General features: G+C 38.2%; 1 protein-coding gene across 4 annotated transcripts in view; it reads left to right on the forward strand.

Moving 5' to 3' along the window:
* Nucleotides 1-15,949, forward strand: part of MAP4K3 (mitogen-activated protein kinase kinase kinase kinase 3) — a 204,703-nt gene that overhangs the window by 180,920 nt on the left and 7,834 nt on the right. For all 4 annotated transcript variants that reach the window (XR_006200872.1, XM_042933181.1, XM_042933182.1 and 1 more), the window contains 5 exons: nt 4,133-4,191; nt 5,206-5,309; nt 9,793-9,964; nt 13,546-13,614; nt 13,699-13,791. Coding sequence is in view for 3 of the 4 variants with exons in the window: in XM_042933181.1 (XP_042789115.1) it covers nt 4,133-4,191; nt 5,206-5,309; nt 9,793-9,964; nt 13,546-13,614; nt 13,699-13,791 (497 nt within the window). In the remaining variant the exon portion in view is untranslated. The remainder of the gene's footprint in view (nt 1-4,132; nt 4,192-5,205; nt 5,310-9,792; nt 9,965-13,545; nt 13,615-13,698; nt 13,792-15,949) is intronic.

The raw sequence follows: 15,949 nt of genomic DNA on the forward strand, positions 1-15,949 counted from the left end.
TTTGTGCAAAAGACTTTTTCAAAATTAATCTTTTTGATGAAAATCATTTAAAAGTTATACTGCATGCTTTTCTGTCTTAAAATAGATTACATTGAGTTTAATTGGACCTTTTCATGATGACTCAGAGTTGCACCTATGAACTTGACTTATTATACTTCTACTGTAATGTCTACAGTTGGGGTTAAGGGCAAGAACTACCCCAAGAATGGGGCCAGGGGGCTTCTTCACATAGAGTTTATCTGCCCCTCTTTTCCTCTCAGCTGCCACTTGGTGCTATTGATTTTCTGTCTTCTTACAGCACATCTCCTCTAGCCTTCTGACTTGATAATCCTAAATTCTCTGGGCATGGAAACTGGCCCCAAGCTTTAAAATATACAAGAGCGCGCGCCCCCCCCCCCCCCCCCCCGGAATGTAAAGCACATAAACTTTAATACATTCACTTTTTTATATCATTTTGTCAGAATAGAGACCTTTGTAGTTTATTTATAGCTGTGTTCAATTCTTCAAATTTTACTGAATATACAAGATGTGCGGAAAGTTTCCTAGTATGTAGCTAAAACAAAATTGAATAACGTGTTACCTCTTCCTTTAAGGAATTTCCATAGAGGAAGATGTTACCTCTAAGAGTGCTTTACCTCGAGGCTTTTATTTCATGTAATTTTGTTATAGTCAGTCTTTAGTGTTGGTAGCACTCACCAATGTGTCCTTCCCACTTTCTTCAATTTTGTTATCGTAAAATCTACTTTTTTTTTTTAATGTTTATTTATTTTTGAGAGAGAGACAGAGTGGGAGCAGGGAGGGATAGAGAGAGGGAGACACAGAATCCAAAGCAGGCTTCAGGCTCTGAACTGTCAGCACAGAGCCCGACGTGGGGCTCAAACTCACGAACCATGAGATCATGACCTGAGCCGAAGTCAGATGCTTAACAGACTGAGCCACCCAGGCGCCCCTAGAATCTACTCTTAATTCTCTCATTTACTGGCAAGAAATCTGAAAACCTTTTTTGCACAATAAAATTTTATGTTCTTCTGCCGTAAAGTGAGCACAAATTAAACTTCCTTTGGGAAGTTTATAATGTTCTGTGGTTCTCATTATAAATATAGGTACTCATTGTATTGTATGGTAAAGCTTCAGTTAAGCATAATTTTTAGAATCCAGGTAGACTTCAATTTAAATCCTACATTGTTCACTCACTAGGTTCAGGACCTAGAATAAATTGTACAATTTCTCAGGGTATTCATCTGTAAAATGGAACCAGTATACCTATCTTGCAGATTGTTTTAAAAATTATAAATTATGTATGAAAAGTATCCACCATGGTTTCTGGCACATATTAGGCTCTTAAGAAATAGTCGTGTTATCATTATTGTTAGTCATGGCAAATTGAATTGTGTCTGTAATGTACCCTAAAATATCTTACATTAAGTACATTGAGAATGTTGGTTCACAGGATTCTAGTTAATTGGGTGCTGTAAATAAGTTTTTTTGCCTTGTAAAATCATAACTAAAATTAAGGTAAGTCTATATGTAGATCACTGTAGAAAATTATGAGTTTTTATAACATTTCAGTGTGCTGCTCAGAGCTCAGTTTTGAACCATTTCATTATCGTTAACTTCTAAGCTATACTTAGTAGTTGATTTTGTCTTGACGGTGTAGCATTCTTTATAATCTTTCAAAACCTTGCAGTCAATCAATCCTCCTGGGTTTGACAGATTTAGTAACTTAACCTCTAAGTTAACGTTGGGGGCCAAAGGACAAGTTCACAAGTGTGGACGAGGAACATTAAGTTGGTTGCAGTGGAAATCTATCAAAAGCTTGATTGAGATTTTTTTTAACTGTACTTTGCACTTTGGTTCAAGCAGTTTACTTAATTTAAGGATATGTGGAATTTTTGTTTTATTTTAAACTGTATGAAATTCCAATGCCTATGAAAGGGGTATTTTTGTAATTATTAATGTAATTTATGAATTGGAATGTAAAATTCTCCCCAGTATGAACTTAGTCAAGAGGAACAATAGGGGCTTTAACCCAAAATTTGAATCAAGATATTCTAGATTGTCACTTTAGTCATTTAGTCCCTCAGTATCTGACTAATTTCTGTGTCACTGTTTAGGTACCATAGTATCAACAAAATTCTAATTCACATGGATAAAGTACTTACAAATGATAACAGATTTTAACAACTTACCTTGCAAACTCAGAATACTCTTTAAAGTGATCCAGAATCATAAAAGAGAAGTAGATTTGTTTTCAAAATTGAATCACTATGAATGTTGCAGTTAGGCTAAGACACTAGAGTAGAGTTCTTCCTGAATTGCTAACTGTGTGATCTTGAGGAAATTACTAAATCTAACCCTCAGATTTCTTTCTTCTTTTTTCTTTTCTTTTCTCTTCTTTTCTTTTCTTTTCTTTTCTTTTCTTTTTTTTCTCTTCTCTTCTCTTCTCTTCTCTTCTCTTCTTTTCTTTTTTAGAGAGACAGAACACACAAGCGGTGGGTGGGGAGGCGGGAGAAAATCTTCTAAGTGGGCTCCGTGCTGAGCACACCCCCTAACCTTCAGATTTCTATACTGTGACCTATCTCACGGCATTATCAGAGGGACTGACAGAACATGTGAAATTCATGGTAAACAATAAGATCTCGGTAAATGTTAGCAATAGTTACTATAGATTTTTATAAATACCGGCATATAAAACATATTAAAAGCTAAAATTACAATACCTCAGCATTATATGACTGATTATTACTCAGCTGCCAGTTGTACAGTGATAGGAACATACATCAAGATTATTCTGAGCTTGGGGTTCCTGGGTGGTTCAGTTGGTTAAGCATCCAAATTGATTTCTGCTCCGGTCATGATCTCACGGTTTGTGAGATTGAGCCCCACATCAGGCTCCGTGCTAACAACGCAGAGGCTCCTTGGGATTCTCTCTCTCCCTCTTCGTCTGCCCTTCTCTCTCAAAACAAGTAAAAATAAACATTTAAAAAAAAATAAGATTATTCTGAGCTTGTTTGGAATGGCATTGCGCATCACATACATGCTCTACAGTTCTGTTACCAGCAAAGGGCAACTCTGTTTTGTTTTTTTAAAAAGATGTGCAGAGCAATGACCTCTAATATGTGGCGTGTTTACACATGTAAAAGAAGTTTGTGTGTACAGAAATGGAGAAGTATAATTTGAGGCTAGCAAAACCTGGTACGTTAGCAGTCTGTTATATTAATTTTCATTATAAAGCCATTTGAGTTCATGGGTACTTTTTTTAATTGTAGTTTAAAAAACAAATGGATTTTTACATATTAAGTTTGAATCACCTGTTTGCAGAACCCGTAAAGGACCTTAACAGAAAATCTATATCTCACTCTTCCTGAGCAGAGAAATAAAAATGTCTTTAAAAAGTTCTTATAAATTGTTTTAGTGATAAGACAATGTTTTACATAGCTTAAATTTATTATATGTGCTAAAAAATATCTTTCCCCCAGTTTATGGCATATCTTTTTACTTTTTTAGTGTTATCTTTTGGTAAACCAAAGTTGTTAATATATTCAAATTCATTCAACAAATTGCCACCTGTAGTTTGAAGTGGTAGGGATCCCTAAGTAAAAAAAGTATCAGTTACGTTTATTAATATTGGGGTGCCTGGGTGGCTCAGTTGGTTATGTGTCCGACTTCAGCTCAGGTCATGATCTCGTGATTAGTGAACTCAAGCCCTGCATTGGGCTGCTTCAGGTGAAGCTGCCGTCACCACAGACCCAGCTTTGGATCCTCTGTCCCCCTCTCTCTCTGTCCTTCCCCGGCTCACACTCTTTCTCTCTCAATAAATAAACATTAAAAACAGAAGTTTATTAATATTTTCCTGTATAGTTTGTTTCTTTTTGTATTTTTTAAGGAAATCCCATGGTTCTATTCTTCTAAATCTAAATATTCTATAGTCTTGTTTTTCATACTTTAATAAATCTTTAATCTATTTGGAATTGATTGGAAGAGGGATGAGAAACAGATCAAATATATTATTTTTAATAGATTACCTATTATGTCAGCACCAGTTTTTATTCTCCATTAATCTGTAATGATACCATTATCATATACTAACTTTACCTACATGTATTATATATTCATTTTCATTTACATTTAGGAAATTTGCTGTATCAGCAAAAATCCCTGAAACCAAGTGGTGTCAGAAATGTTGTGTTGGTAAGTAAACTGTTCCATAGCACATAGCTCTCCTGCTTTGCGGAGCGAATGAGAAAACACTGTGAGGCTTATTTTTAAATCTAGTATGAAACAGTACTTCTCCAGGGTATTCTGCCAGTGATAGTTTATTTTTACCCCTTGAGTAAAACAAATGTCTTGGCCATCCAGTCTCCGTGTAGACTAACCCTATAATATAGTACCTTGTACATAACAGTTGTTTTGCAAATTATTTATTGACTGGATAAATGGAGAAAGTAGGATGACTTTATTATGGCACTTTATCACACCCTGTTCTCCAAGGGGCCTGTTACTTGTCATTCACATGCTGCTTGGTAATGGCTTATGAGACTGCATTTATTCATTCAGCATATATTTTCATGCCTTTAATGTGTGAAACCTTATGCCTGTGGTGTGAAGGTTCTAGTCTCTGTTCACACACACGACCCCGAATCCCTCCCCACCCCCATAACAACCAGCTGTTTTATTTGCACCAAGCAAAACCAAAAAAATCTTTTCCCTTAAAATCTCTTCCCTTCAGAAACTCTGAGGCTTTGTTTTATTATTTGTAAACCTGTATTTTGAGATTTCATTAACATCTTCATGCTGTTGGCAACCAAAGCATTACTACCTCTGAACATTACTACCAAAAGCATCCTTAATCACCTGTCCTGAAGTGTGCTGTAGCCTATCAGTTTGGCAACTTCCCCCCAAATCTTCTTAGGACCCTTCCTTTAGGGTCCTGCTGCCTCACCTAATCTCCCTGCTCCCATGAGATGCAAAATCTTTCTTCCCACCCCAGACCCCAAAACAACCACCGGTTTCGTTTGTGCATTAGACAGAAATCCTGCAAGTGATGAAGGAGTTTCCTGCTGTTACCTGAAAGTTTTTTCACCCTGTAGTCTAATTAAGAAATTGACCTAGCAGCCAGCTTTTGTTTGTTCTCAGAGCTTGCGACTACTATCATAAGGATTTTGTATCATAAGAGGACTTACATACACTTTTTTGCCTTGACAGTGCGAAATCCTTACACAGGCCATAAGTACCTATGTGGGGCGCTTCAGACTAGCATTGTTCTATTAGAATGGGTTGAACCAATGCAGAAATTTATGTTAATTAAGGTAAGCACGAAAAGCAATCTAAGTCATTCTTAGTATAAAAGCTTATAAATGAAATCAATTTTCCTGTTCCTGATTTTTTCCTTAAAAAAACCCAACAACATGTTTTCCCATTAATTCTCAAGTTAATGTCATGATTTTGGATTATGTGGCAGGGTGGTGAAAGTCTGCGTGTGTGTGTTAATCTCCTGCCTGGGTATTACATCTCCACTTCCAGTGTCAGTCACGAAAAATAGTGAGACCTGAGAGTCCCCTGTCGGGCCACATCTTGTGCACTTTCTCCGTCAGATCGTAAGGAAATGAGTTGGCCTGATACAAGTTTCAGAAGAGACTAGAGGGATGGTTCAGGGAAGTGACAGTAGGAGCTGGAAACAGGGTCTCACATACACAGTCGGATATCCAGAACCGGAGGTGTTGAAAAGCAGTGAAATGCTGTTCCAGTGTACCCTCTGGTTGACCGGCTCCATCACAGCAGGAGAATTACCTGCAGGTTGGCGTTTGGCCCAAGAGGACAAGGGGTAACCATGCTGAGAAGGAAGTTCTTGATCTGAGTTACATGCCTGCCTGCTGATTTTCATTTGCCCAGGCTTTCCCATGAATGGTTTTTTGGTGACTGAGTTTCTCTAGAATCTGTAATCAATGAACATTCTTTAAAATATCTAATACTACTCAGCAATAACTTTAAATTGGAGGAAAAACTAACTCAAAATGTGTGAAGTACAGGTTCACTCACACCAAGGGACTGCCAAAGGAATTTTTTAAAGATGTTTCCTTTGCTATTTTATGTAAATTAAGTAGTCTTAGTTTTTGAGCATTTGAGATCTCCGTAGAAACTGGGGTCAGGAGGGGCGCCTGGGTGGCTCAGTCGGTTAAGCATCCGACTTCGGCTCAGGTCATGATCTCACTGTTCGCAAGTTCAGGCCCCACGTTGACCTCTATGCTGACATCTCAGACCCTGGAGCCTGCTTCGGATTCTGTGTCTCCCTCTGTCTTTCTGCCCAACCTTGCTCACATGCTCACTGTTTCTCTCACTCTCTCTCTCAAAAATAAACATTAAAAAATTTGAAAAAAAAGGAAATTGGGATCAGAATATAATTGGAGTGGATTCTTCGTAAATTTTATAATACAGCATAATAAAAGCTTCCTTTTATTTAAATTTTATAAGTGACTGAGGAATCTATTTTTAATTTCGTATCACTATTTGTTAACCTCAAAATTAACTAGGGCTAAAGAAATGAAAAAATAGTTTCAAGAATTTTGGATCCATTGAGGTGGTATTGCCACAAATCACTGAAACAAAAATTCTTTAAACCAGAAGATGCAGGGGAAAAATAAATAGCCTTAAGAACTGTCTAAAGCAGAGCTTCTGAATCAGCCCATTTATGGCAAAAATTGCTATGTCCTCAGCTCCTCTTTTTTCTTGCCCATTTCACAAAAATACACCTTATCATAAATGGAGGAGTAAAGTGTACATGGTTTGATTTTTCAGCAGCCCTCCCCTTCCCTGCCCCTTCCTTTCCCCTTTTAGGTCTATTTTAGGTACATCTTCCCTATTCCTTTCATTCTTAACCTCTGGTAGAATGAAAAATAGTTTCATCATATCAGTGTTCATATCATCAGTTAATAATCTGATTAAACCATAGGATGAATGAATTTTTTGTGTAATTTGATATGTTATACCACTTACCCTAATACACAACAAAGACTCTTCTCTGTTAAAGGAATTTTAGGTATGAAGAGCATGCAGGAGAGAATGTATAAGACATGGGAAGCTTAAAAATTACCCGTCCACATTTTCTCTCTTCCAAGTGGATAGTCCCAAGGAGCCTGGCCCTGGCTAATGAGGCCTGTTGCCAGAGTTCAAAGATACTAGACTTACAGTATAGTCTCCCTCAAGACTTCACGCCCTTCCCACTTTCCCCTTAAACTCCCTGAGCTCTCTGTAGGCTCTTACTCTCCTCCCTGAATCTTAACCCAGCTCTCCTTCCCCTGCCTCTCTGCTCCAAGACCCTGTGGATATTTTGTTTCTGTATTTGACATTGTTGTGGTTAGTATTTATGATGTTGCTTTTCTACACTCTTACAAGCTGTGCTCAAAAACACTTTTATCCTTTATCCTCCTCTTCATGACATTTTTGACAGTTTTTGATTTATTAGACTACATTTTCATCATAAAAGTTGTAAGTTAAAGACCTTCCCAGCAAACAATTACGTACTTACTACCAACCAGGCACAGTGCTGTTTAAGGAGACAGAAATGAGTAAGATATGGCCACTGCCCTCAAGGACCATCACCAACAGCAACTGGATGTAAAGCTTTTAGACGGGAGTCCTCTTCTGTTAATGACTTAACACGTGATTATTAGAAACTAAATAGAAATATTCAGAATCTCTTGGTTTTCTTATTTGCTGACACACACACACACACACACACACACACACACACACAAAGAAGCACTATTTTTTACTGTACTGCCCTTAACACATTTCAAAGAGAATTATTTTAAATGTTTTACCTTATTAAAAATATGACAGATTTAGGGGCGTCTGGGTGGCTCAGTCAGTTAAGCATCCGACTTCGGCTCAGGTCATGATCTCGCAGTCTGTGAGTTTGAGCCCCGTGTTGGGCTCTGTGCTGACAGCTCAGAACCTGGAACCTGTTTCGGATTCTGTGTCTCCCTCTCTCTCTGACCCTCCCCCGTTCATGCTGTCTCTCCCTGTCTCAAAAATAATAAATAAACGTTAAAAATATATATATATATGACAGATTTTATCCAAAGCCTCTCCCCAGGTAAGGGGAAAGCTTCTAAAGAGAAGGGTTTGGGGAGTGTTGATGAAGAAGTGTCTGTACCCATGGGATGGAGGCAGTCTGGCAGTCACAGGGAAGGAAGGAATACGGGAACAACAGTTGCACATAGAGCTTCACCTTCTAGCCACAAGGACCACATTGTGTTTTCTAACACGTGTGTGTGTGTATTTTCTGACACTTTTAAGAATAATAGTTATGGTGGACCTGTTTCACCTGTTTTTCTCCAGAGTTTATTTTCTTCAGAATTTACATGTTGCCAGATTAAAAAATAAATCAAATTCAGTAGCTTTGTTAAATACTACCAATACTAACCTTGGGGGAAATTAAATGAAATTACAGCCCATTCATGAGAACAACAAAATCTAAAACATACTAAGAGTAGACTTACTACCATATGGATAAGACCCATATTTTTTGAAAAACAACCTTTTCTGTTGTGAGGAATATCATCTGCACCTCTGAACTCCCCATGGCACCCCATCCACTAGGAGTCAGCTCCCTTATTTTCCATTTTCACTGTATAAACGTACACCCCTAAGCCCCTAAAATTAGAATTAATTTTACCTGATTCTTCCCCAATATGTAAGTGGAGTCATAAAGTATGTATTCGTTTGTGTCTGGCTTTGGTGCAGCATCAGATTTGTGTAGTTGTTGGATATGGTTCTAGTTTGTTCATTTTCATTGCTCTGTGACTTCCCATTGTGCGAATAGGCCGTAACTTTATCTAGCTATTGTTGATGGGTATTTGAGTTACTTCCAGTTTTTTGTTATTTGAACAATATTGCTGTGAACATGTTTGCATCATGTCTCCTGTGCCTGTGTGTGCTCGTATTCTCTAGAAAGGATAAGAGTATTGCAGGGCCCTGACACTCACAGATAATGTAGTCAGCCAGCATGGCCTGCTTATGCTCCCATCACTTGGTGAGCACTCGTCTGCTCCTCCTGTTAATACTTGTTACTGTCACTTGTTTCATTTTAGTCAGGGGGATATGGATCTTATCTCGTGGTTTAATTTCCTGATTACTGAGGATGTTAATGTTCTCCATCTATTTTCCCAAACTTACAAAATACGAATTTATTTAGTCTCTTGGTTGCAATGTAAGAATACTTTTGAAATTATGTAAAAGTAAAATTGGTTGCATCATAAGTGAGTTAATGAATAGCATCACCTGCGCCAAGAAGCTAAATTTCTCTTATTTATGGGGTTTTTTTTACTGTCCACACTTATAAGAGGAGTGTTTCTTGCTAATTAGCATTTCTGTGCTCTCATCCATGTTTGCTCAGTTGGATAAGAAAGCAGGGAAATATAACTGAAGCAGCATCCAATGGGGAGACAGGAGACTTTGCAACAAAGTCTGGGGGACCCTGGGCCAGTCCCCAGATTTCTGGATCTCAGTTACCACCTAGGTTGGACAGGTGATTTATAAGTTCCCTTCTAGCCCTAATGTCTTAAAATTGTGTGATTTTTAACTTAACAACATTTTACAGTGTTAAACCTCAAATCAAATACTTTATAATTTGTGTTTTTCTACATACCCAGAGTTTCTGTGACAAGAAGCAGTCCTAATAGTAGAGAGTTATTTTCCATGTGTTTGTAGAAGTAAAAATTCTTAGTGCTCTCGTGACACTATTTGGCTTCCGTTTTCCTTTGTTTAATGTCCTTTTGTTTCTGTGTCTAGCACATAGATTTTCCTATACCTTGTCCGCTTCGAGTGTTCGAAATGCTGGTAGTTCCCGAACAGGAGTACCCTCTCGTCTGTGTTGGCGTCAGCAGAGGGAGAGACTTCAACCAGGTGGTTCGATTTGAAACCGTCAACCCAAATTCTACCTCTTCGTGGTTTACAGAGTCAGGTTTGTGACTTTTACTGAGTTATTAAGGCCAATACATATCAGTGGTTCCCAAACATGAGTATGGATCAGAATCCCCCGGAGGCCTGCTGGCCCCCACTGCCAGAGTTCATCTGGTGGATCTGGAGCAAGGCCTGAGAAGTTGCTCTTCTGTGTGCTCCCGGCCGATGCCGGTGACGCTGACACAGGCACCGCCCTGTCAACTGCACATACACAGGCCTCAGGCTGAGGAAAGGTGATCTAAATAAAAGCAAAAACTGCACTGAGTCTATTTTCCATCATATTCTGGTAATTGAGACACAGGTACTATGCAGTCACTTTAATGAATTTTTTAATGATTCATAACTAAGATATAAATATAGCTAAACAAAAATATTTGAGGGTGCTTGAAAATCATTCTTTTGTACAATTTGTTTTCTTAAATTTTGATCTGCGTTGCCCAGTGGCGTAGCAGATCCTTTCTTCATACTAGTATCTTGGGAAATATTATTTCCAATTAATTATCTTTTTACAGAAATTTGATTATAGTTTGAAACCTCCAATCTTGTTGGTGTAGTCAGTACATATCAGTAAAACTTGTGTTTCGTGGTAAATAAATCTGATTCAACTTTTTACACTTTAAAAAAAGTGACCTGAATGGTCTTTTTTTTCCTGATTTTTAAAGCACTGTGTTTATTATGGAGCTCCTTTTGCTTTTTTTCCCCTTTAAAAATAACACTGCACAATGTTTTGCTGTAAAATAGACAGTGGCCATTTAAGAAGGCAATTTCATTATTTTTTTAATGTTTTATTTATTTTTGAGAGAGAGAGAGAGAGCGCGCGCATGAGTGGGGGAGGGGAGGAGAGGGGAGGAGGAGGAGGCAGAGAGAGGAGACAGAGTCTGAAGCAGGCTCCAGGCTCTGAGCCGTCAGCACAGAGCCAGACGTGGGGCTCGAACTCATGAACCATGAGATCATGACCTGAGCCGAAGTCAGATGCTTAACCAGCTGAGGCACCCAGGCACCCCAAGAAGGCAATTTTTAAAGGTCTTGCAGAGGCCTTTTGTCAGGGTCTTTGGGTTCTTAGGGAAATATTAAGAAGACAATTGGCCGATAAATATTGAATAGTCAGGAGTTTGTTGGAAGCCTAAAAGAGTGTTCACAAAAGGAAAAAACTTAGAGTTGTGGGTCTTTGACACTGAAAAAAAATCATCGCAAACACATTCACAAAAACCTAGAGACAATTACATGACTTCCTGAAGCCCAGGAAACTTGAGACAGCTTTCCTTTAAGGACACATTGTTGAAGGAAAACATGGCTGGCCCTTGACAACGTGATGTGGCTTCCTTGGCTCCCTAGAATTCTCTGTTCTGCATTCTCTCTTAGACACCTATCTACCCTTTCAGACAGCGGGTGCACTCCTGCTTTCCTGAACTCTTCCTCCCTGCTTAATAGGAAGGCATTATTGGGTGATTGATATTTTATTGTTAGTGGATTTCAGTTAATACCTTATTTCTCCCAAGCATTTTAATTTTAAATCCTTTTCTACTAATTGTTGAATGAAGGGCCTGATTTCTGCACAGAAGAATTTTGTACAGCTGTGTGGGTACCTTCATTCTAAGGAGCTTCTGATTTCATTCTCTTACTGTAATGAAATCACTTTATTAGGAGTTGGATTTTTTTGTTTTTTGGAAGTTTTTTTTGTGAATTAACATTAGATTTCCTTTTTTCTTTTTTAATATAATTTATTGTCAAATTGGCGAACATACAGTGTGTAATGTGTGCTCTTGGTCTCTGGGGTAGATTCCCGTGGTTCATCGCTTACCTTTAACACCCAGTGCTCATCCCAACAATAGAAACTAAGTATGATAACTACAGTTCATCTCTGGTTTTGAGATGCTAAGGTAAAAATTGAATGAGAGAAAGTATGGTTAGAGTTTTGCATCATATGAAATTCTGAGTCATTTGTTTCCTAAACTGCGTTGCACTGTACAGCCCACCTGGGAAGTTTTAAAACTCCTGATACCTCAAGTCACATACGCCGCCAATTAAATAAGAATATCTAGACGTGGCAGCTAGGCATCAGTATTTTGTAAAGATCTCCGGGTGATTCTAGTGTTTGGTAACTAATTGATACAAGCAGTTGGTAAAACCTTATTTTCCTGACTTTCTCTCTGGTATGCTAGCCTGGCTTCCTGAACTGAAGTCGATTGTATAGATGTGTTCAGATTGTTAATTTTCACCCACGTATGTAAGAGCTACAAAGATCTGATTTCCAGGAGGCCTGTTCCGTGTCCTTTCAGCTCTGGTTGGTTACAGACGTACCAGGTCTAAAATACATTTGAAGGTCTAACGGCAGGCCTTGGATGTCCTAAGACTAATACTGTAGGAAGTAGAAAACAGTAACTGTAGGTCATCAGACCCACTCTCAAGGACACGTAAGGCCAGAAACAAAGGCCTGTAGATCAGCAGTTTCAGTTTTGATGTTCGTACAAAGTTTGGGGTAGCCTACTTTTCACTTCATGGAAAATCATTTAAACATTCTCTGTTTGGGGGTGCCTGGTTAGCGTCCAACTCTTGATTTCGGCTCAGGTCAGGATCTCGCAGTTCTTGGGTTTGGACCCCACATTGGTCTCTGCGCTGATGTCATGGAGCCTGCTTGGGATTCTTGTCTCTCCTTCTCTCTACCCCTCCTCCACTTGTGCTTTCTATATAGATACAGATACAGATCTATATCATATATATGTGTGTGTGTGTGTGTGTGTGTGTGTGTGTGTGTGTATATGTATATATATGTATATATTTATTGATTGATAAATAAATATAATATTTTTTTCAAAAGCATTCTTGGGGCGCCCACATGGCTCAGTCAGTTGAGCGTCCAACTTCGGCTCAGGTCATAATCTTGCAATTCGTGAGTTCACACCCTGCGCCGGGCTCTGTGCTGACAGCTCAGAACCTGGAGCCTGCTTCAGATTCTGTGTCTCCCTCTCTCTGCCCCTCACCCGTGCGCATACGCGCGCTCTCTCTCTCTCTCTCTCTCAAAAGTAAACAAACATTAAAAAACAATTACAAAAAAATTCCCAGTTTATAAGAACTTTAATAAATCTTAATAAAAAAAATGATTCCTGTTTGCATTTTGATAATATTTCATACTTCTCAAAATACTTCAGTATTTCTTTTAACTCATTTGTACTTGAAGTAGTTTGTTTGTCCTTCTGATTCATTCACTCAGTAAATAATTATTGCATGTGGTGCTGGACACTGCCATGTGATATACAAAGCAGTCCCTGGCCTTCTGAGCTTAAAAGCAGAAATCAGTCATAACTATAATATAGAGGATTAGACTCCTGATTTCACATATGAGTGAAAATAATGACATCACCAGCAGTAATGACAATAGTTAGCGTTCCAGTGAGCCCTGACTTCCTTCAGCACTTGCATCAGAGTTTAGACCCAAGCAGCCTGGCTCAGTCAGTACATATGTATAGCTAAAAATTTAAGTCTGTTTCAGATTCAGTGATGTTCAGAATTCTTGTTTTTAGGTCTCTGTGCTTTCAAAATTACTTTTTTTATGTCAGTTTATTGAGTTTGTTTGTGTTACAGATAGCCCACAGACAAGTGTTACTCACGTAACCCAATTGGAGAGAGATACCATTCTCGTATGCTTGGATTGTAAGTTTTTATTTATGAACATCTTATTTTAACACCTTCCTTTTATCTTAGTTTCTGAGTGACTCTCCCCCTCCCCATCTCTAGGTTGTATAAAAATAGTAAATCTCCAAGGAAGATTAAAATCTAGCAGAAAATTATCATCTGAGCTCACCTTTGATTTCCAGATTGAATCAATAGGTAAGTGCAAGTTTTGTATTTCTGGTTTGATTGCAGTAAGAGCTGCTTAAAATATCTTACCTGATAATTATCTGAGATTATAGAAATATATTACTAAGAATACATTTTTTACAATACAGGGTATAATGAATATGAAGTCAACATCAGTCTTCACTTTCATACATTCTCTAAAATAGTTTAATAACTGACATCTAGAAATAATGTTGTCCTCCTTACAGATTTGACATTTCAAAAGAAATAAATACCATTTTTCATAAAACAGGAATTTCCATTTCCTCCAAACTCCTGTGGAGTTTCCCTATAAGTACTTTAAAATTTAGTACTTAGTGTACTCTGTTGTACTTCTGCTGTTTTATCTGCTGACCAGAGCAAAATGTGAAAATGGCAAGAAGGAGATTCCATTATCTCATTCTCACATTTTGCTGGACTACGGTGTTTTCTGAAAAAGGATTTCTCATATATTCAGTATTCTAAAATTACTACATTCCAGGGGCATGTGGGTGACTTAGTCAGTTCTCTGACTCTTGATTTTGGCTCAGGTCATGATTTCATGATCATGAGATCCAGCCCTGTGTTGGGCTCTGCACTGGGCATGGAGTCTGCTTGGGATTCTCTTCTTCCCTCTCTCTCTGCTCTTTTCTCTCTGTTTCTCTTTCTGTCTCTCTCTCTGCTCTTCTCTGTTTCTCTTATTTATTATTATTAAATAATAAATTTATTTATTAAATTAAATAAATAAGTAAATATTAAAATGATTACATTCCAGAAAAATGAGGTAAAAATGATCACAGATGGTGCTGGGAATATGAATGAGAGCTAATTCAGTATTTAACTAGGCACAATTTTTTTGCTCTTCATTATCAATGGAAGATATTTGCACATATGTAAAGAGGGTAGGGCCAAGGACAGATAGTTCATTTGTTTTATTCCTGGTTCTACTTTTACTGTCTCCTCTAAGTAGAATGCCCTTCTTCCAGCAAGCAAATGCTGATAATAAAATGAGAGAAATCTCTTCACGATTTTAAAATGGAATCTGTGCGGGACGCCTGGGTGGCTCAGTCGGTTAAGCGTCTGACTTTGGCTCAGGTCATGATCTCACGGTTTGTGGGTTCAAGCCCCACATCAGGCTCTGTGCTGACAGCTCAGAGCCTGGAACCTGCTTGTGATTCTGTGTCTCCCTCTCTCCTGTGTCTGCCCCTCCCCTGCTCCTGCTCTGTCTCTCTCTGTCTCTCAAAAATAAAAAAAGTTAAAAAAATTGTTTTAATATATATAAATAAAAATCAAATGGAATCTGTGCTTAAAAACTCATAGCCAAAGCCAAAGAATAAGATAAATAAAGAACAGAAACTCAAAGCAATATGTAGGCCTGCTGTGCTCCTTCTGATAAAGAAGACTAAAAGTATCCTGTAGGAAGTGGGAACCAGAGCCTGGCTCCTTGCTTGAGGTGCCTAGTAATCAAGAGTCTCCCCACATAAAGCCTGACATCCTTATAGGAGACTGTTATCCACCCTTAAAAAGAGATAATCCCTATCCTGTACAGACTATTTCAGATTACTGACAAAGAAGGAATGCTGAACAAATCAGTGTTTAACACTGATACTAAAATCAAGCAAGGTTAGTATAGAAAACAAAAGAATCCATTCTCATGAAAGCAGAATTTGAACAAATCTGAAACAAAATAGTAAATAGAACTCCACACCATCAAGTATAATAGAGTTTATTTCAGGAAAGTAAAGATGGTTCAGCATCAGAAAACTTGTTTATGTAATATATAATATAGCACATTAAATATTAAAAGCAAAAAGTCACATAACTTTCAGTAGATGCACAAAAAAAGCATTGAGTAAAATCCAGATCATTCATGATTTAAGAAAAAACTTCTCAGCAACTTAGCAATAAAAGGAAATGTTCTTCATCTAGGAAAGCCTATTAAAAATATTCATGTTTGGGGCTCCTGGGTGGTTAGGTTGGTTGGGCATCCGACCCTTGATTTTGGCTCAGGTCATGATCTCATGGTTCATGGGATCGAGCTCCAAGTCTTGCTCTGTGCTGACAGTGTGGAGCCTTCTTGGGATCCTTCTTGGGATTCTCTCTCTCCCCTTCTGCTTCTCCCTCATGCACATGTGCATACTCTCTCAAGTAAATAAACTTTTAAAAAATA

The sequence above is a fragment of the Panthera leo genome, chromosome A3, assembly GCF_018350215.1.
Source record: "Panthera leo isolate Ple1 chromosome A3, P.leo_Ple1_pat1.1, whole genome shotgun sequence".
Classification (NCBI taxonomy): domain Eukaryota; kingdom Metazoa; phylum Chordata; class Mammalia; order Carnivora; family Felidae; genus Panthera; species Panthera leo.